This window comes from Electrophorus electricus, chromosome 9, assembly GCF_013358815.1.
Source record: "Electrophorus electricus isolate fEleEle1 chromosome 9, fEleEle1.pri, whole genome shotgun sequence".
Taxonomy (NCBI): Eukaryota; Metazoa; Chordata; class Actinopteri; order Gymnotiformes; family Gymnotidae; genus Electrophorus; species Electrophorus electricus.
In genome coordinates this window covers 17,484,871-17,512,669 of record NC_049543.1, presented here as the reverse complement: position 1 = coordinate 17,512,669, position 27,799 = coordinate 17,484,871, and the positions used below count along the sequence as shown (strand labels likewise).

At 41.1% G+C, this 27,799-nt stretch overlaps 1 protein-coding gene across 5 annotated transcripts; it reads right to left on the bottom strand.

Moving 5' to 3' along the window:
* Window positions 1-69: 69 nt before the first annotated feature.
* On the bottom strand, window positions 70-27,632 carry psme4a (proteasome activator subunit 4a). Of its 5 annotated transcripts, none has more exons than XM_027014222.2 (48): window positions 27,170-27,632; window positions 25,787-25,927; window positions 25,216-25,332; window positions 24,719-24,775; window positions 23,382-23,426; window positions 21,195-21,344; window positions 20,976-21,039; window positions 20,803-20,877; window positions 20,140-20,262; window positions 19,881-19,973; window positions 18,656-18,921; window positions 18,163-18,349; window positions 17,737-17,826; window positions 17,583-17,647; window positions 17,238-17,385; window positions 16,842-16,940; window positions 16,545-16,614; window positions 16,325-16,392; window positions 16,013-16,228; window positions 15,135-15,292; window positions 14,744-14,839; window positions 14,573-14,628; window positions 14,393-14,449; window positions 14,183-14,238; window positions 13,831-13,929; window positions 13,669-13,731; window positions 13,485-13,580; window positions 12,899-13,030; window positions 12,519-12,728; window positions 12,091-12,227; window positions 10,759-10,812; window positions 10,535-10,664; window positions 10,241-10,349; window positions 9,863-10,016; window positions 9,502-9,571; window positions 9,231-9,356; window positions 8,838-8,990; window positions 8,199-8,303; window positions 8,004-8,095; window positions 7,155-7,286; window positions 6,714-6,919; window positions 6,540-6,625; window positions 6,243-6,371; window positions 5,738-5,893; window positions 4,467-4,629; window positions 4,051-4,184; window positions 2,038-2,178; window positions 70-1,899 (listed from the first exon to the last, which is right to left on the bottom strand). In XM_027014222.2, the coding sequence occupies exons 1-47, from the start codon at window positions 27,364-27,366 to the stop codon at window positions 2,044-2,046; spliced, it is 5,565 nt and encodes a 1,854-aa protein (XP_026870023.2). In that variant the 5' UTR covers window positions 27,367-27,632; the 3' UTR covers window positions 70-1,899; window positions 2,038-2,043. The 5 variants fall into 5 exon arrangements, with proteins under 5 accessions (XP_026870023.2, XP_035386224.1, XP_026870024.2 ...); XM_035530331.1 differs by having other exon boundaries at window positions 70-1,876; XM_027014223.2 differs by having other exon boundaries at window positions 70-1,876; window positions 10,535-10,613.
* Between the last annotated feature and the right edge of the window lie 167 nt (window positions 27,633-27,799).

Below are 27,799 nucleotides of genomic sequence, written 5' to 3'. Positions count from 1 at the left end.
AAAATAACCATAATGCGCTTTTAAGCTGTTTTATTTACGGAAGAGAAGGACGAGAACAACTTGAACACGTAAGCTTAACACGTTCTGCTTTATTATAAACAAACAGCGCGTTTGGCTTTCCTCTGAATATCTGTACGTGCCATCTCTACGAAAAACAAAAATAAATCAGACACTGGACAAAATCTCAAAACGAAGATCCAATGGCAGTGTACGTTTCGCCTGAGAGTAAACGTAGCAACAGCTTCTTCAGGTACGATAAAACAAGGGTCCCCAAAGGGACTGCTGGGACTATTTGCCATTGGTGTCCAATAATCTATTTGACATCTAGATGGGGCGACTGAACTGAAGACTCCCTTTACAGACAAAATTATTTGTTTCTTTTAAGTGTATCAGCCTTAAAGCCTCAGTCAGCACAATGTATTTTTGAGGCATTTGAAGCGTCCGCAGATTTGGCTTTTTATGGTTCTCAAAGTAAACCAGTAACAAAAGCAATCCCAGCTTGAACCTGTTAGTTCCAAACAGATTCCAGAATAATATCTCTTTATGAAGGGTTTAGCTTGTCCTGAGTATGTGGATATTAATCGATTTAAAGGAGCAATAAGTCATTAAAAAAAAAAAAAATCTTGTTCACATTATGAAACAGCCATTAGTCTGACACCTAGTGGCCTGGATGTTTCAGAGATTCTGTACTTTATCTATTTTAAACATGGGCACCTCTATGTGGGGGATCTGCTCTAAGGAGCAATAAAGTGGTTCATATGAGGACTACAAACCAATTTAATTTAATGTGAACTGTACTTTACAGAAAAAAAGTAAAAATAATAAACAACAACTTTACAAATATTGTTTGCTACTTTTGGGAGGTGAGATTTACTTTTTACTCCTTAAAAATACTGCAACTCAGTAAAACCTCATGACTGAGGCTTTAAGACCCCCCCAGTCTACAAACACAACCTGATATTATAGTAGCATGAGGGCACTCAGAGACATAAAATATGATTAAAAAAAGTATGTCCACTGTGGTACTATCTACTGAGAAGCACCATGTAGACAGATGACAGTAAGGAGGGTTCGTAAATGTGAGGGCTGGTAGTGCAATGGGTTTAAAAGGGTATTTAGCCACTGCATCCATTTTAGTGACACTGCACTCAAACACACAGCACACACACTGTCCAAGCTAATGACACTGCATTAAGATAAGGTACTCTATTTGTCCTCCCCATTGCTCTCACACACACATACACACACACACACACACACACACACAGTTTCTCTTTCAGTCAAAAGTACTAATGAACATATTATTGCAAAAACAAGCTGAAGAACTTGTTCATCAAGAACATATTATGCAGCTGTTCTTCCCTAGAAAAAATATTTCAAGATAAATAAAATTAATAAATACAGATTGTACCTTTCATGTCATATACAGGAGCATGAGCCACTGCAAAAATATGTGAATGTATTTCTGAACACGATTTCAGAAAATCCCTTTTTTGACTTAGTGTGTCCCTAAAGTCCCTATGGACTGCATTTATTAACACTTAATTGTGAATTCTGTGCAGAGAAGTGCAGAAAGCTGCAGCAAATAAGACTCAGATGGTCCATACTAACAACTCAAAATTATTTCTCCATTGCACACTCCCATAAGCAGAAAATGAAACTGTACAGAAATATTACATATTGCAGGACAGTCATCCCTGCTAATGGTTAAACCTTAAATATTAAGAATATCAGTGAAAGAACTTTTGATATATAAACACAGTTAAAAGCTTGTCGTCTAGCATCCCTTTCCTCTTCAAGTTGGAGTGAACGTGGTCAGCCTATATGCAGCTTATACTTGTCCTTTAACATGAGAACATTCAAACAAGCTGCCATTCTGAAAAGGAAAATCCAGATGTTCTAAAACAGGAGATAACCCACACCAATAAAAGTAATGTATTTTTTTATGATAATGAGCACATCTGAGTGCTTGTCAAATGACAATAACAAGTTATATTAAATATTTGTATATTTTGTAATATTTCAATTATGATCTACCTCAGTTTAGGCGTAGTAGCATGGAGAGACCAGCAGGTCTGTGAGCACCAGAAGCTGGTCGTCAGTGAACTGTTGCTTGTGCTGCTGCCAGTTATCATGATGAGTGCGACGGAAGTCAGACAGGGTCTTCTTCACCGTCATCTGGAAGGTCATCAACACAAAAGGAGCCATTTTCAGTGAACTTTGTGTGAAGATGTAAAGATAATAAAGAGGGCTGGGTATTGGCATTGATCTCCATATTTGATTCAAATTGAGAATATAAAATATAATAATATAAAAAATTATGTTGCACATGCTACATTAATGGGTAACTTGCAAACCACTTAAAAGGGTAATACTGATTATATACTGTTTTTTTCTAATTGCTAATGGACAAATTCTAATATCTAGTCAACAAATTTTTACCAAAAATAAATCAATAAATAAAAATAAGGACATTTCTTCACAAAGCACCATAATAAATACTTGGGAACTGTATGCTTTGGTTTTTTCTCTTTGTTTTTTTTCTTTGGATCATCCTCTGGTTGGTTAAGGTAGCTCTGAGTTTACTTACTTTGCTATAGATTCTGTTAAATTGAAGGCTTCTTGTCTGAATCTAATTGCTTGTTTGCTGTTAGATTTTCCACTTCTATGTATCAGCATTGATCCCTGTATTTCCGCAGCACTCTATTGATATCTTGGAATCTAACCTACTGTACTGGCTAGGATGTATTCGATGAGTAAATAACAAAGCACTTTTGTAAGTCGCTCTGGATAAGAGAATCTGCCAAATGCTGTTAATGTAAATGTAAATGAAACTCTAGTCAAAAGCACACACGTATTGCCCGTAAGGAGAAGAGAACCAAGGGAATTGTACAGGTGTGAATGTGTGTCCTTGACGGCATGGCATGTTTTTGGCCTACCTATCCCCTTACAGGGAAAGGTCACCAAAAAAAACAAAAAACAAACCAATACTAAGATAAGTACAACAATAATGCACATGATATGCTATAGCCTGTTGAACCAGATATTAGCCCACTTGAACACCTATGGTGGATTTTTGAGCAATGCGTCAGATAAGTGCCCTTCACCACCGTCATCAAAACACTGATTTATGGTATATATTTTGGAAAAAGCTCTCCAGTAAAGTTCTAGTAGAATCTATGCCCAGGCATACTGAAGCGGCTCATGGTGGACCAACACTACTAGTTTTTCCTTTGTGACCTTTGCCTCAGGTGAGCTCCTTGCTGTCTTTGGTGAAATGCTCTTTGGGATTCTTTGATTGACCAAGTGTAACTAATCATGCACCTTTCTCACACCCAAGGACACTTTATAAGTAGCACTCTGCTATTCAAACACACTCACACCAGGATTTAGGGTAACCAGTTGACTTAACTTCCATGTTTTTGGACTGTGGGAGGAAACCAGAGACTTCAGAAGAAACCCACACAGACCAAGCCCGCCATGCTACTTAAATGATCATTTGGGGTGACTTTTATAACTGGATTTTCAATTGAGCCCTCTCTAGTTCTAATTGATGGTCAGTAGTGAATATTCATTTGATTTGTATGTGTTTTAAAGTTTCATTATGAGCAAAGTTAACAGCTTTGCGGCAATTGCTTGGATTTGCAATTCAAAGGTTTTACAGTAAAATTATTTATAGTAAAAATTCACAGTAAGTTTGAGTGTTTGGAATGATGTTTAAAGTTTTGAAAAAAATGGATATCATTTCAGAAAATGTTTAAAAACTAATAAAAAGTAACTGGGTCCTATCATTAGTATTTAGAAATAAACTTTCAAATGGGTTCATGAGATCAGTGTTTGGATTTCATGATTAAAAAATCATGATTATGAAAACAATTCCACCGGTATTGAATGAATGTGTAAATGACTCCAGAACAAGTCTGAAAGATAAAAAAGGATGAAAGAAAGAAACAGGAAAAAGAGAGTTAGAGAGAGAGAGAGAGAGAATGTTTACCTGCTAAGTGAGTGTGTGTGATGCATGCACTAGGTGATGCAGTGCTGCAGTTGTACCTCAATGGGCTGTGAGTCGTTCAGGTGGGCACTGAGCTCTATGAGGATCTGGGGCATCCACGTGGGCACGTCATATGGGCTGGATAGAACACAGGCACTCAGGCCGAGCACCCCAGCATGACGCCGCACTAGATCTGAATACACACCCGCCCACACACACACACACACACACACACACACACACACACACACACACACACACACACACACACAAATGTGAACACATGCACAAACACACAGTTGACAAAATAGCCAATGAAAATAGATCTACTGTATAGCATATATTGTCTACCTTTGTTTAAAAACTTCACTGAGGTACAATCAGTAACAATTAAAGTGACAGAAAAAGTTTATTTATTTATTTGTGTAGGTATGTGTATATACTTCCAATGCTACATTTCTGTGAGGGGGGTTACCAGCAGAGGGTATGGTGTCCACGACTGAATCCAGCTCCCTCTTCCTGCGTGTGGGCAGCCGTATCTTGCTGAGGGCCTCAAAATGCGCCTGCATGTGCTTATCCATGGAGAGGAAATTACACTGCAGGAACCCACTCAGGGTGGTGGCAGCCATCTCCCTCACCTAATATATGGAAGAGGGGTAGGAGGGTGGTGAAGGGAAGGTCAGTTAGATAAATTTATCATCTGTGGTGGTGAATTAATTCTTGGGTGGGCAGGGCAGGAGAGGAGAGGAGAGGAGAGCTCAGAGTCAATGATAAGGGGCCCTAAGTGGCCAAGACTCTAAGGGAAAGCATGTGATAGTCCGTTCCCACCCAGGTTGGTATGTGGTATGGCTATAGATGGCCAAATAACAGTGAATAAACTGGGGAAAAATCTGTAAAAGAAATTCATGCATTCATTATTATTATGAGTTTTGGGTACTACCCCAGCACCTTGTTTCACTGAGAAAAGGATGATTGTGAGAGAGAGGAGGAAGGAGCTCATAACTAGACGCCCTGTTTGACTGCTTAGAGTCAAGACTCTATCCAGTAATGTGAGTGAACTGATGTTACATGGCAATAGTGTGGTAGATTACTATATAGAGTTCACACAGGGCTCTGAACACAGTGGAGGCAATACATAGTATAAAAACACTCCTTACTATTAAAATGAGACACACACACACACACAGTCTCCCTCAGCCCTCTGAAGATTTCTGAGTCAGCAATAATCAGGTCACTGTGGTAGAGCTTAATATTTCAGATCGTAGGGAGTTGCTGTTCTTCCTAAAGTGTGTGTGCTGGACTAAATGTCAGTCAAGACATTGGCCTGTATTCAAAAACTGCTGTAATTTGATTTGCAGAAAGGGGATTTTTTTCCTGTCTTGCAAGCCCCAGTGCCCACCCCCCACTCTCCTCCAGAAAGCTGGGCCATTGTTGCCATAGAAACAAAATAACCCTGCAGCCAGGTGTTGCCATAGCAACACCTAGAAAGGAAGACAGATGAAAAAGGAGCATAAAAGAAAAGAGGAAATGCTGAATCATTGAAAAAAGAGATTATCCCCACCTGGTCAGTCTCTCTCTCTCTCTCTCTCTCTCTCTCTCTCTCTCTCTCTCTCTCTCTCTAAATATATACATATACAGTATATTGATTGTAGTATATTGATGATACATGCATACATACATTTTACTTCATCTTTCTGCTTTTCTTTGTGTGTGTGTGTGTGTGTGTGAGATGGGGTGTGTGTGCACCTCAAGCTGCTCATCCTCCAGCAGCTCTAAGACCAGCTCTCGTATGTCTCTGATGGCCTTTGTGTCACTGAGGAAGAGGAACAGGTTGTAGAACACCATGATCTGCAGGTAGGTGAGCACTGTGAAGCGGCCATGCCATGAGCTGCTCTTGGAGATCTGCAATACACAGTGCCATCTCCTGGTCAGAAACTGTAACACACCCTCTAGCTGGGAAAGATGAAAGACCATGTAATCACTAATTTAGCCCCTTATCAAAACCTTGGCCTGAGTACACCGATCTTACAGAACAAATAACAGATTTTGCTGTAGTTAAATTGAACTGAGAAAGAACAGACCATGCAACTTTAACTTTGGCACCTGCTGGTGCTTGTTGTGTGAATGCATATGTGTCTGTGTATGTGAGCGTGTATTTGTGTACATGTATGTGCATGTGTGCACATGGTATGTGTGTGTGTGAGAGAGTGTTTTTTGTGCATGTGTATGTGTGTGTGTGTGTGTGTCTTACCTCCCGCAGAGTGCTGAGGACCTGGGGTATCTGGTCTGGGCATAGCAGCCCCTGAGCCATAAGAGATAGGCACGTCTTAGCATCCCTCTTCATCTCATCGTAACTGTCATCATTCTCCACTGGAGCGATCTGCAGAGAAACAGACAGACAGGGAGAGAGAGAGAGAGAGAGACAGGCAGACAGTAAGATAGAGCGATATATAAGGTAGGAAGTGAGGTAACAAAAGAATAGAAGATAGAATAGGTTAAGAATCCACAGTCAGTAAGATTCTGCCAGCCCCAGACAGGTGAGGCTCACTTTGAAGAGAAGAGGCAAGAGCTGGAGCTGCTCTGAGAGGGCAGAAGAGAAAGAGCGTCCTGCACTGGTCATCAGCCACTTCAGTACTGCAACACAGCAAAATACTGCTATAAGAAACATGCACAAACACACACACACGCACACGTACGCGCACACACACACGCATTCACACACCAGTTTTGAGCAGCTTGATGGCTTGGGTCCTCTCGTCCTGTTCCTCAGTGCAGCCATCCAGCACGTGGTTCTGAATCTCACCCTCAGCCTCCCGCAGCGGACGGAGGCGGGCGAGCATGCGCGCGGTGAAGTCAGCGACACGAGGCGAGGTGGTGGGCTGCGTGCGCGGCAGCTTCGTGTCAATGATGAAGATGTAAGTGAGCACGCTGTGGGCAGATTGAGTCCACCGTTAGACAGGCGAAAAGGGGAGGAGAAGAGAAAAAAGTGACAGGGGTCAGATGGGCAGGAGAAGTGGACATGGGGAGAAGTGGAGTGGGTGAGATTAATGTAATGACTCAGAGATAATATCCGGTGAGGGAGAGGAAGCACTAGAGAAGGAATATTGATGTGCAACTAGAACATGTCAGTAAGATGAGAAGATGCGAAAAACATTGAGGGTACCTGCCGATACGTTCTCGGACATTCTTGTAGACCTGTGTCAGTTTGGGTTCAAGGTACTGCAGGAGTCTGTGGAGCAGTTCTGGAACTCTCCACTCCTGCTGGGCAAGGCCTCCCTGCAGTACATATAAATGACTGAGAGAGAGAGAGAGAGAGAGAGAGAGAGAGAGAGAGAGAGAGAGAGAGAGAGAGAGATTGAAGGTTAATATGTTACTGTATATAAAGTCAGTGGGCAGTGTGGCCATGTACAATAGCATGTCAGATCTTAGCAGATAAGATTAATGGCTACTGCAGGTTGAACAGCAGGGAGTTCTTCTTGTCACTGTGTCCACTGGATTGTTCATTAGGGATCTGGACCCATACATTTGTACAGCTGCTTTGTGACCATGCATGTTGGTAATGTATAGACATAAATTTGACTTTGACTTAAAAAGTCAAAAGTGAAAAATCAAATACAGTGCTACTTCTTGGGGATAATCATAATATATTGAGCATAGATAAAGTTTTATTTGTATATTTAAACTTATTTATTTTAATATAATGAAACGAATAGTCCATTCAGTTTTGTTTTTGGGAGTAGCTGTAAATGACCACTTGTAAATCTTGTTCAAAAATGATAAACTATGTGAATGCTGGTACAAGCAATCTAAGTATGAATCTGTTCCTATTAGTGGTTCTGCCACGAGGCCCAATTTTTCTCACTTATGTTATTTTTCTCACTTATGTTATTTCCCATTACATACAAAATTAAGACAACAAGTAACTACTCTTGCTCATGAATGGAAAACAGCATGGATGTGGGTGGCAGGAAGCCAAACAGACCACAGTACTGCAACATCAATGAAGTCCTACCAAGCATCAACAAACGAGCCTCCCTCTCCATTGACGGGGGACTCCATGAGCATCTCAAACAGCCAGTGCAGTTTGCGTGGGTCCCTGCTCTCCTGCAGCATGAGCACAAAGCCCGGAACAATGTTGAGTACATGTGCATGCCAAGAACACAGGATTCAAAGAGATAAGCTGTACTGGACGCAGGGAAGTACTTACACAGGCCATGGCGATGCAGGTGCCCCAGTCAGCGTAGGTTTCTATGGTGATGTTGAAAAGCGCAGTACGGAGGAGAGGGCACAGCCAAGCCCACAGGGTCTCGACCTGTATACATGTGTGCACACACTGTGAAAGTCATAAACAAGACTACATAGACAAACAAGTCAAACATAAGCCTACACAGATTGAACAATAATGCAAATTGTTCAAAGTATGTTTATAAGATAAGATGGTGTGGACAATAATCATTTTTTGGCCAGTCTCTTCCTTGGGTTGAGTAACAATGAGTACTACAATTTTTTGTGTGATCTATGTGAATGTGATGTGTATGTGTGTGTTTCTCTGTGTATGTAGAAACTGTTTGCATGTATGTGTGAGTGTTTGTGTGAGGATGTTGAAAACATGTTGTAAAAAAGCGCTATATAAATAAAACCTGTCCTACACTGTCCCAACATTGTCCATTAATTACAGACCAATTACGTCCCTTCCCCATATATATATATATATATATATATATATATATATATATATATATATATATATATATATATATATATATATATATATATATATATATTGCAGAAAATATATATCTATCTGTGTGTGTGTGGTGTTTGTGCATGGTGTGTGTGTTTGTACCTTGCTGTAGCTCCAGTGTTTGGAGCCCCTGATAAGGCCTGAGATGATCTCAGCTACACAGCGCTGTCTGCTCTCATGTGTGTCTGCCACCAGCCGCTCCATGTGGGCTTTCAGCCCCGGCAGTAGGGCATCGCCAAAGTTACGGAAAAGCCCCTGGAACAACACACAGAGACACATGATGAAAAACTGAAGTCCAACACTGACCTGATCAATCATGTCCCTTCCCAATACTTTTGTTTTGTGCTTTGTTTGTGTGCAAGTGTGCATGTGTATGTTAGGAGGTAATAAAGAATAAAGAAGCAGATTCCACACAGCTTCATAGAGAAGTCTTACTGGAGTCATTTTAGTCTTCGCCTGAGATTTGCATGTAGCTGGCAACTGCATTGTTCTCACCTTGAAGAGGTAGAAGCGGCAGGAGCTGAACTTGTCTTTACCCTTTCGCTCCTCCAGAGAGAGATACTGGAGGAGCTGGTTGATGAAGATGGGGTCAGTAAAATGATCATAGATGATCTGCTCCCTCTGAACCACACACACAAACAAACACACACACAATTTAAACATTCATATTAATTTGAGCATTTAATGTGCTTAATAACAAAGTTGTTCTTTATTTGTGTGTTTTTGTGTGTATATATGCGGGTGTGTGTGTATGTGTGTGTGATACCCCTGTCATCTCCTCTCTTGTTTTGCCTTGTTTGGGCTGCTCTTCAGGAGGAGCATACAGCATGAGTTTTCTACAGAGAAGGGAGAGATAAATCCTTGTAAAAGAACTGATGTCAAATAATTTTTGTTTCTTAGTCTGCTTACATCTGTTTTAGATTAATACAGCAGGCAAGGATTGTGGAAAGTCACAACAATTCAGTTAAAAGGATAATTCGACCCAACAGTGTGGAACCAATGCTAGTGTTAGCTGGTTCACCTCATCCCCTGGCAGTAGGATTACATTTTTTCTCCTCTGGGCATGTGTGGCATGAAGGTGGTATGTATGTGTGTATATATGTTTGTGTTCATGTGTGTGGTGTTACCGAGGCCAGGTGGAGTAACCCCAGTGCGTCTTCTCTATGAAGCAGCACTTGTCCCAGTCCTGCTGGGAGCGTGGGAGTCTGGTGCTGTCATACCGGAGCCACTGGTTTTCTGGTCTGTCTCCTGACACCAATGGATCAGCCTGTGTATAACAGCCTAACACACACACACACACACCAGAAAAAGTGGACGGTGTGGGAGACATTTCTGCTTCATTCCCTGGGTGCCCTTTGTAATTCACATGGTCATTGCACTGAAAATGAGAAATGAAAGGCTATGCCACTTGACAGAACTTGATTACCAAAGAAATAATATTTCACACAGGATTTTCTGAAATTATTGAGTTTCATACAGTTATATATAGTGACATTTATACTCACATGATTCAAGAGAGGCTTTGAGCTCTGAGATATCATATGGATTAACCAGCACCTTTTCATGTGGTCTCTTTAATTGTTTTAAGATGCCACCTAGAGCTGATATTGCAACCTGCAATGTATAGAAGATTGTTGTGAGACAAAGTTAAAGGGTGTCTGTCATTCAACTCTAAATGCCATTCTCTTGGGTGTTGGTAGATCTGACTCTATATACATGGAGTCAGCATATATGTATTTGTTTGAAAACTGTACAAAACTATATATTGCATGCATAAAATACATCACACGTGCACAAACCTTGCGGACCAAGATGGAGTCGTGGTTGAGGCTCTTTACAAAAAAGCGGACTGCCCGAGTAGGGACTATGTGGTCATCTCTAAGCATAAGGGAAAGGAAGCCAATAGCAATGTGCTCAAACTTCCAAGGTCTAAAAGTGGGCATTGTGTGAAAAGAGCATGTGAGACACATTTACACACACACTTATCCACATCTTTATGTATGATATGTATGAAATAACATACATATTTCGGTCACTAATGCAGTCCAAAAGATCCTCAACTAACTTCTCATATCTCCTGAGGAGGTGAAAAAAGAGAAACATTTTATTTGGCTGAAAAAAGAAGACTGCAAAAACTGAGCAATGTGCGATAATGTTGTTGGACATCCCAGTATCCATGTGAAAGATCATAAAATATGATTAGAATAGGCAATTCCAGCGCATATCTGAACAGCAGCACATTTAGAACCTGGAAATTGAATGGATGGTTATGAAACCAGAATAATTTCAACTATTTTTCAGGTTTAATCAAAAATAGATATCATCTATTTAAATTAAATAATTGTGCGATTGATTATATTGCGAACATGTTGTAAAATGTAAGGCTGTACTCCCTGAGCAACCTATAAAACTAATATATTAGCAAATAATTAGAAAATTTAGAAAAAACAAAACAAAACAAAACCCTTTTTTGGCTTTAGTACATGCTTTACTATACAGCTGTCACAGAACACTCCCCTCTCACTGTCATATGGTACAGCCCGCCACGTGCAGTGGGAGTTTCTTCTTTGATTGTAATCACACCTGCACCTAGTTAGTGTTCTTCTGTGTTTATGTATTTAAACCTGTCGGTGTGTGCATCATGTTGCCTTTGTTTGTGTCTCTGTTCACATAGTGAATTCCTGTGTTCGTGTTCGATGTTTATGTCATATGGGAGTGCCACTGTTGTATGCATCTATCAATAAACGTCTATCTTTGTCAAGGGCGTCTGCGTGTCCTGCTTCGCACCCTGCGGCACTCGGGCTGTCACAACAGCTCATCATCACAGAACCAACATAACTAACCAAAAAGATCTACAACAGCCAAAGAATTCCAGTTTCTTGAGCTCTTTTGCAGCACTGATCTCTGGCAACATGACAGAAATATTGTTTATCAATCTTATTTACAAATTGCATTTAATATTTAATCTTTGCTAACTGTTGCAACAGCCAAGTATCTTTAGCCAAGTAGTATGTAATGGCATCAGTTATTTCTTATTGATTCTGGGAGCCCATCTCGTATGGTGTCATGCTTACAAAGCTTTGAGTAGTCTAATAGATCATGGTGTTACATGTGGAGGTGAATCACGATGAGAGGTAGATTTAATCATGCTGTCAGACCATTATGCTGCACACTCCTATAGTTGTTTGGGGTTGTACTTTAAGTGATGATAAGAGGTTTATAATGTTCCTTGTGACAGCAGCCACAGTGGCTCAGCACGCATTGCCATTTGCCATGAGAAAGCATGGTGTGATATTCTGTGTGCTTTCGTCATGTGTGTGTGTGTGTGTGTGTTTGTGCGTGCACGCATGCCCACTGCACTGAGTCTCTGTTCTTCTCCTGTTGTCTCCGGATGCCCTCTAACTCCTCCTCCTCGTTGGCCACACCCACACTCGGCTCTGGCTTAGCTGAGTTTAGAATCTTCATGGCCACGTCCAGACAGCTCTGAGGGATCTAACCAATAAAGCACACAAGTTTTAATGCCATCAAAAACACAAATAAATGCAGAAAGCTATATCTATTGATCAACTAGTGCTATTTAGTTCATGACTTATATAGACTAGCAAATATACTAAGCAAATACTAAGCTAATACTGACAATATATATGTATGTATGTATGTATGTATGTATGTATGTAGGTATATATGTATACACCTTCAATATTCTAAACCTGTTTATCTAGAATGTGAAGGGGAACAGTATAGGTAAAGGCAAAAGCCCCACCCTGCTCCCAGCAGACTCACAGAGAAGTCGAAGCCAATGGTCTCGTACTGGCGGTGGACCTTATCAGCAAGTTCATCAAAGAGTCGCCCAACCGACGGCTTCTCCAGGGACATGGCAGGGCTGAGGCAGGAACGCACGATGGCAGGCCACGTCTGGCCTATGCACTCCCAGTACTGAAGGTTGGCCAGACACAGGCCGACATGATTACCCAGCATGCAGTACAAGGCACCCTGGGGAGGGAGCAGAGTGGAGACTTTTGAAGAAGCAGTTGAAGAAGAGCCGGATGGATGGAGTGTAAGGAACCAACACCAACGTGCTGGACCACGCAGTGCCCATGCTATACAGGGCAGGTTAGACACATCTGCAGTTCTATAAACAGTGGCCGCTTTGCGAGGGGCACCTTGAACTGATGCGGTGTGATGTCAGTGCGACTGGTGTCCAGGAACTCCAGCACTCGGGGCAAAATGTCTCGGCAGCAGAAAGTATAGACTCCCAAAGCGCTGAAGAGCACACTCTGAGCTTTACTCCTCACCTGAGAGCAGACAGGAATCTCAGCACAGAAGGCAGTGCTATCTAAACGTGTATGTACGGTTTTACTCTATGGGGTGACCAGATCTCCCCATGCTGACTAGAAAACATTACAAAACATTTGATGTTCCACGGACATTTTGCTGGTTTTATGTGGGACAAAAAATCCACAAAAGGCAAAACTAAAAGAATCAAAAGGGGCATGTAGCTGCTGAAATTTACATTTACGGAATTTAGCTGGCACTTTTATCCAAAACGACTTATAGTTATTACTGAACACAACTTGAGCAATTGAGGGTTAAGGGCCTTGCTCTTAAGGTAGGGTTGAATTAGGTTTAGGTTTAAGCAAATCAGAAGTTAGCTACAATCATTTAGTAAAGTAATACAGAAGTGTGTGTGTGTGTGTGTGTGTGAGAGATGGAGAGAGAATGTGTGTGCATGGGTGAATTAATTGATACCTGACTGTAAGTGCTGGTAGACAGTAGGAGCAAGTCTTTTATGAGATCCTGGTGTACATTGTGGTATTCACAGCCCTCTACTGTCAAATTCCTTAGCTGACACACACACAAACATAAATTACAGAATCACCTATACAGTTCTAGGGAGAAGGTTTTATGGCTAGCTATACTCACAAATCCTCACCTCGTGTTGTAGCATGACTCTCTCGATGAGCAGTGCTCGAATGTGCTGTTTGCTGCCATACAGCTACAGGAGAAGAAAAGAAGCACTTCTTCACTCTGACATGATATCCACTCTGACATAATAGTATGACTTTGACTGTCCTTTGATCTATTGCAATCTCACCTTGTTCTCCATGGATTTCTTGACCAGACTGAAGCTCTTCCACCGTGAATCAAACTCATGCTTTTGTGAACCTCTGAAGTGCAAGAGGTCATTTATGATCTGCAGGGAAAAGGGACCTTCAGTAATGAATACCATACTATTCAATAATATCATCCTATTCTTGTGTAGTTAGAGAAAGAGCATTTCTTGTACCTTCCAAACATATAACCATTAAGTTGCTGTATAGTTTCTTTACACACAGAAAGCTTCAGTGAAAAACCAAAGATATTACACTTTTAAATTAGATCTTTCACAAAAATTCTATGTAATATATATGTATATTATGTAACAGTTTTCCCAAACTGGACCTTACCTTGATGATGGAAAATAGTGATTTGATATTGTCCTCAGAGTGATCGAGGACGTGATCTGTTTAAAGTATTATTGGAAACATTTTACATGTGAAATGAACACTTTACAGAAATGTGGTCTTGAGGCATTGCCTATAGCTTTTTACACAAATGATATTGTATTATGCAAAGGTGACAGTGAGATTTTTTGCCACAACACTGTTGTGACTTACGTAGCAGCTGTCTTATCACTGTACAGATGGCCTCCCTGTAGTTCTGTTTGGACAAATCTGGAAAAGAAACATACAGAGTGAGAAAGAGAGAGAGAGAAAGAGAGAGAGAGAGAGAGAGAGTCAATAAAGTATGAAAGCTGATTTCTAAAAAGTTAAGAGTTATCATGTAGTTATTCTTACCATAGTCCACACCAGTATACAGATTTGTCTCATAAAGTTGTACCATACTGTGAACTCTAACGTACAAAAAACAAAAATAAAACACAGCTTCAAGTTCATCCTTAATGAAACCAGTGTCCAAGGTTCTGATGGTGAATGGTGAATGTGTGGTTATGGGAAAGACAGACTCACAGATCTGGCACTACTTCTCCATGTAGAGGAGGCAGAAAGCTGCCAGCTCCCAGCAGGCAGTGATGCACAATGGAAAGACTCCGCAGAACATCATCCCTGAACACAAGATTCACTGTTAATGCTCAGTGACAGTTAACCACAGCAAGTCCTACTGCTCTGATCATGAAGCATTCTTCTGCAACTAGAATTATCATAACCATATTATAATGTAACTATGTAACCCTATTAAAATCATATAAGATAAATATGACAATGTTTCACCAGTAAACCTGTAATACTTTATTGGTCATATCTCTCCATGTCTTATTTTATTTTATTATTTTAACAAGAGCATGCACGTGAAATCATAGAGCACAGTGTGAGTGGAAGCGGGTTTCGGGGTAGCTGAGACCTGCTCATCTCCTGCTCAGCACGGACATGCCTCTGCATGCGCTCCAGCTCGGGCTGTAGCAGCTGGTCTAGAGTGCTGAACACGAAGGCCTTCTCCTCCTCACTCGGCACGTGCCACTGGATGGCTAGGTTCCACAGGTCCCCTGGCCGGCCCCAGTCCTGCAAAGGGGGTGAGTTTTACATGCAGAGGACAGAGGTCAATGAGGAAATCACAAGAGGAAGGATAATCTTGGCTTAATGTACTTTCCTTGCAGACAAAAAACACAGTGTATGCTAAATGCTGTACATATAAATGTAAATATGATTTTTTTGCCCATGTGCAGATCTATGTATACAAATGTATGGAGTTTAAAGTAGATTAACTTCCCAGATTTAAAATGTCTAAAAGAGGAATCAGTATTGATAATGACACTGGAAATGTTGACTTCATATATCTACATCAAACTGATCATGTCATTGTGGATAGACGGCAGATTCTGTGGTATTATTCTTCTCTATTTAACTACTTCTGTTGGTTAAAGAAATACTTTATCGAACAATGCCTGTTACATAGAAGGCTCATATCAAAATGGTAGTAAACAGCAGGTATCATACATGCTTGAGCATTAGGAGTGTGGGTAATAACATATTGCTATGCAAAATTGCAATTTAAAACATGATAGCTTTTCTGAATGTATAGCTGTTATTGTCAAATATTGTGATATACATCATTTATAGTCAGAATGTCTCATGATATCGAGTGAGAAAGTATCGTGATACCAAATATCCTTGTCCCATATCGTGTCACCCCTAGAGAGCATGCTAACTGGTCCCCAGCAGTACTGCTTCACTGTTAGCTGTGTTAGCCTTCTTTGCTTGGGGTATTGGTATAAATCCAACCTTGATGGGAAGATGCTTGTGGCTGGTCTGCAGGAAGCCACCAGGCATGCTGCAGTACTCGGTGGGGTAGATGAGGGCCATGGAGCGCAGTGTGTTGTGCAGCAGATCGCAGGCCAGGCCATAACCCTGCTTGCACTTCAGATGCAGAGTCAGATGGAGGATGTGCACCAGCTGGTTACTGTAGGGCAAGAGCTTATCCCCATCCACGCGGATGACCTGCCGAGAGTTGGGTGGTGGGAGCGTGAAGAGCGTGTGAGAGTGAATCTGCAGGATGGGTGTGTGAATTGAGCGTGATAATCTCATCAAACGGACCTCAGACAACAGCTGCATGTTCCAAAGCAGCTCCTTATCTAACTCCTCTTCATTCAACACCTCCTCATCTGGTAACACACACAGATTTACAGAGGACATAAGTGTGCACACACACACACACACACACACACACACACACACACACACACACACACACACACACACATAAATACACACATATATAAACAACAGCACATCCACACACAAGCAGTTTACTTACTGGCTGTGATCTGCATTACAGTATTGCAGCAGTGTGGTACAAAAAGCCTGAGAGACTCTTCTGGGTGACACTGAGGAGAGAACACCGTGCTTTATGATCACTCTAAAAGGTTTTAAAATGTCACATAGTTTACCTCTAATACAAGCTTAAAGCTGACCAAAAAAAGATATTTAGTGTTTCATGCTTTCTCTTACAAGTAATATAAACCTGGAAATTAAAACTGAAAACATCTCTTAAAGAATGTATGTCTGATCACATTTATATATCCCACATGCCAGTGGGAGATTTGTGGGATACCTTAGCAGCTGCACGGCACATGTCCGCCACCATTCTCCCCGCCACTCGAGTCTCAAAGATATTAGTGGTGGCAAAGATGAACACCTTTTGCAAGGCCACCTGATATTAGGCAGAAAATGTTAATATGTGAGCTGTAAAAATAAACTGGGGTGTTTTGCAGTGTGTTTGTGTATGTGTGTGTTAGCATGGTTGTTCTGTATGTATGTATGTATGAGTGTGTATCAGTGTGAGCACAGTTGTTCTGTATGCATTTACACAAGTGGTTAAGACTTGTAATCAGAAGGTTGCTGGTTCAAGCCCCGCCACTGCTGGGCCCTTGAGCAAGGCCCTTAACCCTCAATTGCTCTAAATGCCATAAATGTAAATCTTTGCTATGTGTGTGTGCATGTGAATGACCAGAAATATCTTCATGGAGCACTGAGTGAGGATGGTGCTGAAGGTGGAGGAAAGGCCCAGCTCCATCAGGCTTTCCACATGGGTCTTCTCTGTCTCCATCTCCTCCCGGGTCTGTTCCAAAGTGCTGTTTTCTATCAGCGCAAAACACCTGCACATGTATGCAAGTACACAGTTGCAGAGTAGTGTAGCAGACACGCCACTACTAAACAGCAAGGCAGAACACCAAGCCATCTCAACCAGAAGTTAAGTTCAGTATGAACCCTATTGCCCAGGCCAGGGCAAATTCACAATCAGTAAATGGCACCTCTGACGTATGGTAAAAATATGTTTATATAAAGTAATTACCTATCCATGAACTGGAGAACAAAATCCTCAAACTCTGCTGAGGCTGAGCACAACTCCTTCTCCACCTGAAACAAAAACAGCAAAAGTTTACGTTGGTCAAGCAATGCAACTATATTGGAGGCACACTAGTTCAAAGGTCTCTGAAAGGTCCCACCTGGGTCAGGTCATTTCTTTCTGTAAGTGCAGATGAGCAGTCCACCAAAGGTACCAGAGTCGTGAATGTTGCTATAAACTGGAATGTTATCTGAAGTTGGAAAAAAACTTAACTTTAAATAAAACTTAAATTTTAAACATATACAATGCAGATTTTTTATCTAAGGAACATTTTTATGGTAATGTCACTATGCCCACAAAGATAAAAATGATTAACTTGAAACAAATGTGTACTTCTCCCAAAACCACTGCAGTCAAGACAGGCTTCTATGGCATAGAAAAATCCAAAGTAAACTACGAAGTCCAAAGGTGACTCTTGCATTTTGCACGCACTTGCCTTCATATAGCTACTCCTCTATATAGCTACTCCTCCATATAGCTACTCCTACCATACAGCTATTTAGCAAGTGCATGGACATCTCCTAACCATGCACTTGCTGAAATCGTTGGGGTCGACACCAGGCAGTGCCCTCATGAGCAGGGGCAGCATGTGTGTGGGCCCCTCAGGAAAACGCTGGCCCTCCGCCACCAGGCTCCGGGCCACGGCGATCATGCAGCTCAGAGTGGCCGTAAGTTGGTGTGGCTCTGTCAATGTCTCCAGGGCTGGATATGTCCTTCAGGGAGACAGAAGAGGGAAGAGGCAGGTTATACTAACATAGAATAATGTCTATGAAGAGCTTGTTCAGTTTGGCTCTCATTGAAAAAATATAGACAAAATGTCAGAAGGCTTTTCATTCATACACACAAGCACGCAGGCCTACTCACCTCATGCAGCAATATACACACATACACACACACACACACATACATATGTACACAGACCTCTCCTCATCCAGCACCACGCACGCACACACACACACACACACACACACACACACACACACACACACACACACACACACACACACAGACCTCCTCACCTCTCCAGCACCGGGGGTATGACGAGTTCGGGCCTTAGCAGAGCCAGGTTCTGCAGGGCCTGCGCTGCATCCAGACTGCCTGTCTTGCTGAACATGGCAAGTATGACGGGCTGCTTCATGCTAGCCACAAATTCAGTGATGTCCTGCTCGCTGAGCCGGTGGCTCTCGGGGACAGGCTCTAGCCACGTGGCCTTGCGGTAGCGTTCACGGTGCAGCCGTCGCACCACGCAGGCAGGCAGTCGCTGCAGGAGTTTCATCAGCTTCATCTGGGCGAGGGAGAGCAGGAACACGTCACTGAAGGTTTGCACGATGTATTGTTTGTTAAACCGAATCAAGATACAGGGAGTGCCACTGTGGTACCTTTTTTTTTTTTAACATTTACATTTTTGGGTTTTTACGGTGCCCGTGAAAAGACCTGTGACAGTAACTATGCAAGGGAAAGTGACTGTATCAGTGAAAGTGATTGCACCAGTGACAGTGACTGCACCAGTGTACCTTTATAGGTAAAAGTTCGTGCTTCTTTTTTAAAATGATTTACATAGCAATCATAGATGTCACTGCTTCTACAGCCAAATAAGCATACAATAACATTCTCTGCAGTTAACACCACTACTCCAATAGATGCCGAACAGCTTGCCAACCCTAAACCCTCTGGAGAAGCACACCTATACTGAACTGGCTACATAGACTATATATAATGTAGTATAGCATGGCCTCCTTATAGGTTGGGTTGACCAAGGAGGCTGGGTCCCTCTTCAATCTTGCTCCTCCCAAGGTTTCTTCCTTAATTCTGCCCAGGGACTTTTTTCTTCTCACTGTTTCCACTGGCTTGTTCATTAGGGATCTGGAACCATACATCTGTAAAGCTGCTTTGTGAGTGCTACTCAGGCTATGGTCCATGAGAACTGTGGGAAGAGAACCCTGGATGCGCTGAATATGCCTTAGTGTTCAGTCATGCACAACACTCTCCCTTTAGCTTGATCACATGTTGACATAGTCAAGGGAAAATGACAAAGCTACAGGGAGTGTTGGCATGTCTCCACTGACTGATTGATTTATGTATATGAATAAACTACTTGTGCATAGTGTCTGAATGGAATGTGAACTCCGATCGGTGTCTGTCTTTGTTACAAACATGCCAAAGTGGAAGCCAGTCTTAACCCTTAAGGGGTTCATGTCCTTAATCATATGTACTGAGATTACTTTAATAAACTCAGACACTCACCAGCCATCGCCCATGGTTAGATGGATGATAGAAAGAGGTAATACTGTTGAAAAGGCCAGTCAGCTGAGTCTGTGCTTTCTTGCTAGGCCCTCCCTGAGACGCACACACACGCACACACACACACACACACACACACACACACACACACACACACACACACACACACACACACACATTGTAAAATTCATTGTGTAGTGGTAGTTGTTCTGTAATGAATTTTGCCTCCCTGTCCTGCACCTAGAAAGTAAGCACTACTAACCAGAAGTGCTGTAACCCAAGTGACAACATAAGTGATGTCATAGGCATTGGTCTGGTATCGGGAAACAAGTGTCTGGTTAGAGCCCACTGGGAGGTTCAGACTCCTTAGGATCCTCGTGAAGATCTGAAAGTATATGAACAGTGGTAACATTAAGATAAGTATTTCATAAGGCATTGCAACTTGTATGCAGTGCGTTCTGGTCACAAATTCACTTTTGGGTACATGTTCGTAAAAACTAATTTTTCACAACAGATCCCATGAATGGCTATTATTCATCCTGGAAATGATTTTTATGTTCTATAAGAAACAATACAGTCTGTCCTACAACAGCTCACTATTAAGTAGGAGTAAGACTTTTGACAATTGAGTAAGACTTTTCTGTATCCATAATGCATTTATAAAACTTTATATGGCATAATTAACATGTCATAATTATATTATAACATGCTATAACATGCTGTTATCCTACTGAATGGCATAAGTATTGGAAGTATGAGTACAGACATTACAAACCACAAATTAGAAAGTTAGAATATAAGATCTTACAAGACTGTGTTTACATATACAATATGTTAGTGACAATCTACACAGGGTGATATAGGATGGAAACACATTAATAATTACAGGATGCCAACATATTAACAATTGCAAGTGTTTCCTTACCTTGGGTATATAGGGATCCCAGTCTATGTAACCAATGTTGTCATTGGCCAGTCGAGCAAATAGACTGACAAGATGCTGCAACCCACACCCACCAGAAAAGAGTGTCAGCCATTTATGCTCTGATTACAAACCAGATTCAGCCACATGTGATAGGGGAAGAGATCTGAACCTACCATTTCCCATCCGGGGAGATTCTGCACAGATACCCACAAGCTTATCAGGTCATCAAACCACAGTCTGCATGTAACCACAGATTTATAAGTAGATGTCACAAATTACATAGGCCCTAGACTGGCTTGTAATTACTCATATATTACTGCAAGTATAAATCAAGCTAGTTCAACAGACCCATCAAGTCAAGGATTTTGAGACACAAGAGTATAAGGCCTCACCTGAAGCCTTTGAGGTGAAGGTGGGGAGGCAGTGTGGTAGGCAGGAAGAGCTCAAAGTAGCCGATGGCTCTTTGCATCGTTGCGTCAAATGGACACAGCAGAGGCCTCCACTCATCCAGCATCTCCTGAGTGGCTGATTCAGGGAAATATCTATACACCCCCCCCCCCCCCCCCCCCCACCCACACACACACACTCCCACCCACACAAACACACATTACACCAAAATATAGTGTAATGTCTGTTAATGTTTAAGCTCACTTTTTCCAAATACATTGTTCCTATTTGCTTATGCCAAAAATGTGAACTACCAAAAGATATCAAACCCCTATAAACAATGGTTAACCGCAGATACCAACACATGTCTGGTTGGCCTGGATGACCTTCTCTGTGCTGTAAACAGATCATCAGTACAAGTCTTTGGCATTAGAATTATAAATGTCTTGTTAACATATTCTAGACATACTGTAGACTGCCATACACAGACCTACTTTATAATACAACTACACAACTACTTTATTAGACATGCCTACCTTGAAGTTATAGCTTTTAGGTGCAAACTATAGGCTATGTTCTACAATACATTTGTTGCCATGCACAGTATGTGTTAGCCACCCTCTAGCCCTTCATCAATAGTTAGATTCTGACCCCAGAACCACTGTTATGTAGACTTTTTTTTTTTTTAATGGCTGGACATTTTTTGGGCCCACTCTAAACCCACCAGTGTTAAATATTAAAAACACCCACACTGCTGTGCATGATAAACTTACACCAGTTCCAAAACCTTGTCAATGCAATGTCACTGCTGTGCTGGGAAAGGTTTCATGTCCAAAGAGTATTTGGTCAGTAGTGTTCCTGTTGTCTGACATGTGAGGAGCATGATGTGGAATTGATGGCAAAACTGTGCTTGTCAACTGTGCATGCTACAGGCTACAGTATGTAATTACCCCTATTAGAGAGGATATACCTGAAAGTGGTATGGTAGTGATACTTTTATATTTTCAGTCATATGCTATTTTACTCTTGTATTACACGTTATTTGTGTTCATAATTCATGTGTTAATGTGATGAGGGAGGTGAGGAAGGATGCAGAGATGAACTGTGTTGCACACACAGATGCTTATTTAGCACATTTAACAAAATGAGCACAACAAAGCACACAGCTTACGTGGGGTCAAACACCGACAAACACTAAACAGGACTTTATTATACATGCACGGAAACAACGTAAAACAAGGAACATGTGTGATACACAGGAGGGGTGTGGCCAAGCATATGAACACACACACAGACCCACACACACAGGGAGGTATCTGGGAGAAGGGGGATGTGCTGTATCAGTTAAGTAATATAGAAGGTTCATACTCCATCTTTTGCAAGCGAGAACACCCTGCTTGACCTTCGCTATGCAAGAACAGAAATAATGCAAGGACTGAGAGCCCCTGAAGAAAGCAGCAACCACTTGTTTGTAACTAGCCAGAAATGTAAATGGAGTATCATAAGTCTCAGAGCTAAAATAATCCACCACAGTAGCCAGTGAGTGTAACTGGTGTAACAGGAGTTTCTGATAGCGTGACTGATGAGTGTGTGTCATTTTATTATTTCTTCTTATTGCAGATGTGACTCTAACTTGGATATGTGCAGTCCAAATAGATTTGAAAATTATAGATCTGGTAAACCTCTCCTCTGACTTCACAAATGCAACCAAAACAAATACAGAAAAGAACTGGAAAGTCACAAATTTTATTCTCTTTGTCTTGCTCTTTATATTCTTCTGACTACTAGAAGTATTTTGGTTACAAATTAAAACCCCTTAGCACCAGTGTATATTTTAGCATGAGCTAGCCACAAGATTGCTTTAAGCATATCTGTTCAGATTCCCTTGATGAATTTTGGTAGCGCTCACGTTTCTGCCATCCATTTCAGCATTTTTAACTGCAAAATGAATTAGTCCGGCTCAGATGGGAAAAATATTGGCAGAACTTTGGAGGTCAAATGCTGCGACATGTCCCTTGGTCAGACCCTCCCCAGTCATCGTTCTCTAGAAGCACCATCGAATGTCTGTTCATCAGGAAACTCATAGAAACTCCCAATTCATTCATGGTAGACTATATCTCAACTTAATTCTAATCTTTATTTACATGGTGCCACCCTAATGCCATAAACATTTAAATCTTTTGAGAACTTACGGTCTGCAGTTCTTCACTAAAGCCTTCAGCACACCCTCCATCGAGCTGAAATGGAAGGGAGAGAACTAAGATTTACTTTACACACTACATGCTTCAGTCACAGAAAGATAAGATGAACACACATGGATGCAGTTAGACATGGTGCAAGTATAGAGCCTGTTATGGGATTTTTGAAATTGATACTGATGCCATGCAACAATTATTATACCATTAAATACAGGTGCCTTCAGTAACTTTAGATTCTATATTAAACAGGTTTTTCTAATGTAGATGCACATTGCATTTATAAATGAAAAAAAAAAAAGTTTATTCTTGTAAATGGCCTGGCATCAGAATTTTTATCAATAAGCTTCATGAATCTTCAGGCCAATTCTACTTTTTCTCCAAAGCTTTTACTTCAGTCCAAAGCTACTTTTATTTATGGCAGGCGTCAACATCAGGCTTGCCATCCCTTTGTCAGGTAGTGCTGACTAGCTAGCTTGCTCATTAGCTACTGCATCGCTAGCACAAGCATTGACGCGATAGACAAAAAACCTGTTTTTCATGGTTGAATGCTGTAGCAATGTGAAACCACCACTTAAATAAATAAAATAAAGCATTGGTAGGTTTACTACAAAGGAAAATAAAAAACAAAAACCCCCTCAAACTACGATCAATATCAATGGTCAAAATCAATTCTGATTTTAAGTAATGGAACAAAATAAAACAATATATTAGCCAGGCTCCACATACAAACCCTGCCAATCCCCTGCTAAAAGGGGACAAAGAGCAGCGCTGTCTGTCAAAGGACATGTTTTCACCTCACATATCATCCTCACACATTTGAATTTCATGGTTAACCTTACCCTGCTTGGCTGTCCTAACTGTATTCAGGGGATTGAGGAGGGGATTGAGCAACATGATATAGAAACTAAAAATATCCACAAAACACCAGGACTGAGGAACACAACCGGGCATCTTCTAACTCATCAAACGCGTACACCACCAAATCAAAAAGAAGTTCAATTCATGAACTTCTCAAGGCAGCACGCGCAGATACCTAACACCCCATCAGGGTCAGCCCATCTTGATCCTAGTGATCTATTTTTTTTTAAAACAAGGTCAACAGCTCAAATAGTCCTACTGTCTTTCACAGAGGAAAATGTGACCAGCCGTGGGGTGGCTCTAGTAGCGGCTGCAGGACTGAGAGCCAGCAGGCCACGGGGGTGTCAGGTGACCACGATGAAGTGCACAAGCAAAAACAGCTGCTATTAACATAGGGCAAGAGCGCCAAGTGTCGGAAATGGTGGCGTAAACCGGTAAAGTCAACAATCAAGACAAAGCAGCAAGGTTCTTACCATCTCTGAGCAATTTTTATGATTATGTGCTTAGAAGATGAGTGCGGCCGGAGAGAACTGAATATGGAGGGAGACATGACACAAAGGCAGACTCAGCACAGCACAGATTGCTACACATAGCTAAACTAGTCTAATGACAAACAAATGTTGATTTACTAGGAACCTTTATGAAATGTACTATATTCTAAAATGTAATCCAGAGGTTTTATGTAGAAAGCAGGGGACAAGCCTGTGAGAACAGAGTTTAACAAAATATAAGTAGGAAAGTTTTTAAGACAAATTCTTGGGCCCATTTTTAGAAATGACAAGTGATGTGAAGTAAAATACCCTTGAGACAGTTACTTCCTAACACTACCTTACAGTTTGGCTAGACCTAAAGGCTGTTACTTTTAAAAACAGCAACTCAACAGCAAACACTAAGAGAGTTTAAAACAAGTTGTCATCTTTTTATTGTAAGTGTCAAAATCGTCTATAAAAATAAAGAGGCATTTATGTACCTGGGGAACCAGTTTAGACCAAGATGTTCTGTTTTTGAGTACAGGATCCTGTCCTGTAACTCATACAATGGTCTCCATGGTAATTCTAGATCATCTCTGGAGAGCAGCTCCTTCTTTCTAGAGGGGCAGAAAATTATTCAGAACATCTAAACATAGTGAAAATGACATTGCTTATATTGAACAGGTTACCAGTGCCAGTTTTCCTAGCTTGATTCATTTTTAATTTTTCAGAAAAATAAAAGACAATGATTTCTGGACCAAACATATAATGGAATGTTGTGACTGTAACTAACCCCCATTAGATATGTGGTATAAACTTAGAACATACTTTTTTAAAAATCTATATATGTGACTTCATATACAGAACCACATCAAGCACAAAATGACTCACACACACTCATCTTTACCCTTGCTCTAAGACCATGGTCCATACTTATCTATTATATTAGCTCAACATCCCTTTGTGCACATAATTGCATTTATTAGGATATAACATTCATACTGTGACAGGCATGAGCATGTGGATACATTGCTATTGGATGGTGTATGCTGGGACGGTGTGTGAGGTTACTTAAGCAGGCTGATGAGGAGTCTGGCAAAGCCCTGCATGATGGTGATCTCCAGCTTGGGAAGGGTCACCAGCTCGAACAAGAGCTTGATGAACAGCACATGGTCCTCTTTGCTGAACTTCCTGCCATACAGGCGGATGTAGCTGTAGGGAATCACACACATAACTACAGACACCTGATTAGAAATAAAGGTTTCTTAAATAACTCTCTTCCCAATATAATTACAATAGTTAGAGTTTGGTTAGGGGTAAGAATAAAAAAAACCCAAACAAACTGATGACTTTGCATGACTCAGAAGTCTCATGTTGTGGTTTAGCTAATGGAGCAAAAATGAAGTACTCAGACACTTTTCACTTTTCAGGCCAGCTATTAGATTGTAACATGATAAACAGAACTAGTATTCAGCCGTTCAGTCAAAACACTGAATCTGACAACATACTGAACTATTCCTAGAGCTGAGAGAAAAAAAACTGCCAAAAAAGATCCTCCTCTTACAAACTATTTTTACACTTATGAATTACTCTTTTGTCATGTTCAAAAAACACACAGTAAAGTAGGCACATGATGAAATTCGACTAAGGTTTCAACTAAGGTTTCCACATAACATATTTCCATGCAAATCCAACATTTGCGTCATAATGGACATCTGTTTGGGATCAGATGGCAACCACAGATCTGAATTGTGTAATACTCTGTGTTTACTGTTTACTCAGTAAGGATCACAAGCAACCTGACTGCAGTGCCTGTTCATGCTTGCTGAGATCTCAAAATAGCAGTAGCTCAATGAAACATGATAAAGGATTCTTGTTCTACTGGCTTCAAAACACGATATTTTGCAATCCTTGTGAAATGATGCTAGTTAAAACAAGGTCATTTAAATTTAAAATGTGATACGACACATGTCTATTCAATAACATCCAAGAAAGCACGGACACTGAACACACTACTATCCAGTTAAAGAACTAATATGAAAAGTTATGCATCACCATATGCCTCCTTCCCTGTTTTCTCCAGTGCGCATTGTCTTGGGTTATAATATCTGCGCCGACAGCCGCTACACCTAATAATGTTAACATAAGGGTCTTGTTACTACGATATTCTAACACCGCTTTTATAAACGATCACCGAATTGCCAGTCTATTCAAGGAATTCATACCCGAGTCTGGTTTATTCCATTCGACAAATCCGGTTAAAATAGGCTCTACACACGAAGGCTTATACTGACACGCTACTTGTCACTTACATTAAATATATGACTCTGGTATATGACTGGTATTATATATAAATATTTTTGACAAAAAACTACCAGGCGCTGGGAGTTTTAGATTTACATTTATGGCATTTATATACAAACTAACTTGCTGTAAATTGCGTCGCCTACTTACGTGGAAAGTTTCCTCGTCCAAAACAATACACCTGGCCATAATTCCCTAATCTGAACGGCCCGGCCAAGGTTTCCTTTGATTTGTGCCAATATTTCATTAGACTCTGCGTCCAATTTCTCTGCATAAGGAAGAAGTTTGTTGTAAACAATGTCTTTCTGAGGAACAAAACCTAATGCTTCAGAGGCTTCTTTTGTCATATTACGGCGGTCTAAACGTGCTTCTTCTACTTCTCGAATTTCAGAAAATGACTCCAACAGCAATTCCAACGGTGGCAATTTCAGCTTTGGATATGGAAGAAGACTCGTGACAACAAAATGCGATAAATGAACCTGAGCTCGACCAGTGTTAAATGCATAGGCCGGTTAGGGACTTCCCACGAGTGTTTTGGCATCGTCTGAACTATCGCAGAAATCACCACACTTTATCTAGCACCGTTAGCTGTCATTCACTCGTCATCGTCCCAACCAAATTGTCATCTAACAAAAACAATACAATACTCCACCCATTTAGGAAGGGCTGGTCTTATCGTCACTTCCTGCTGACCTGCTAAAATAAATATTTTCCGACGCTGCTAGCTAATTAGCCCACTACTTAGAGTCAACCAAGGAGACATCCTACATCATGTGTGCT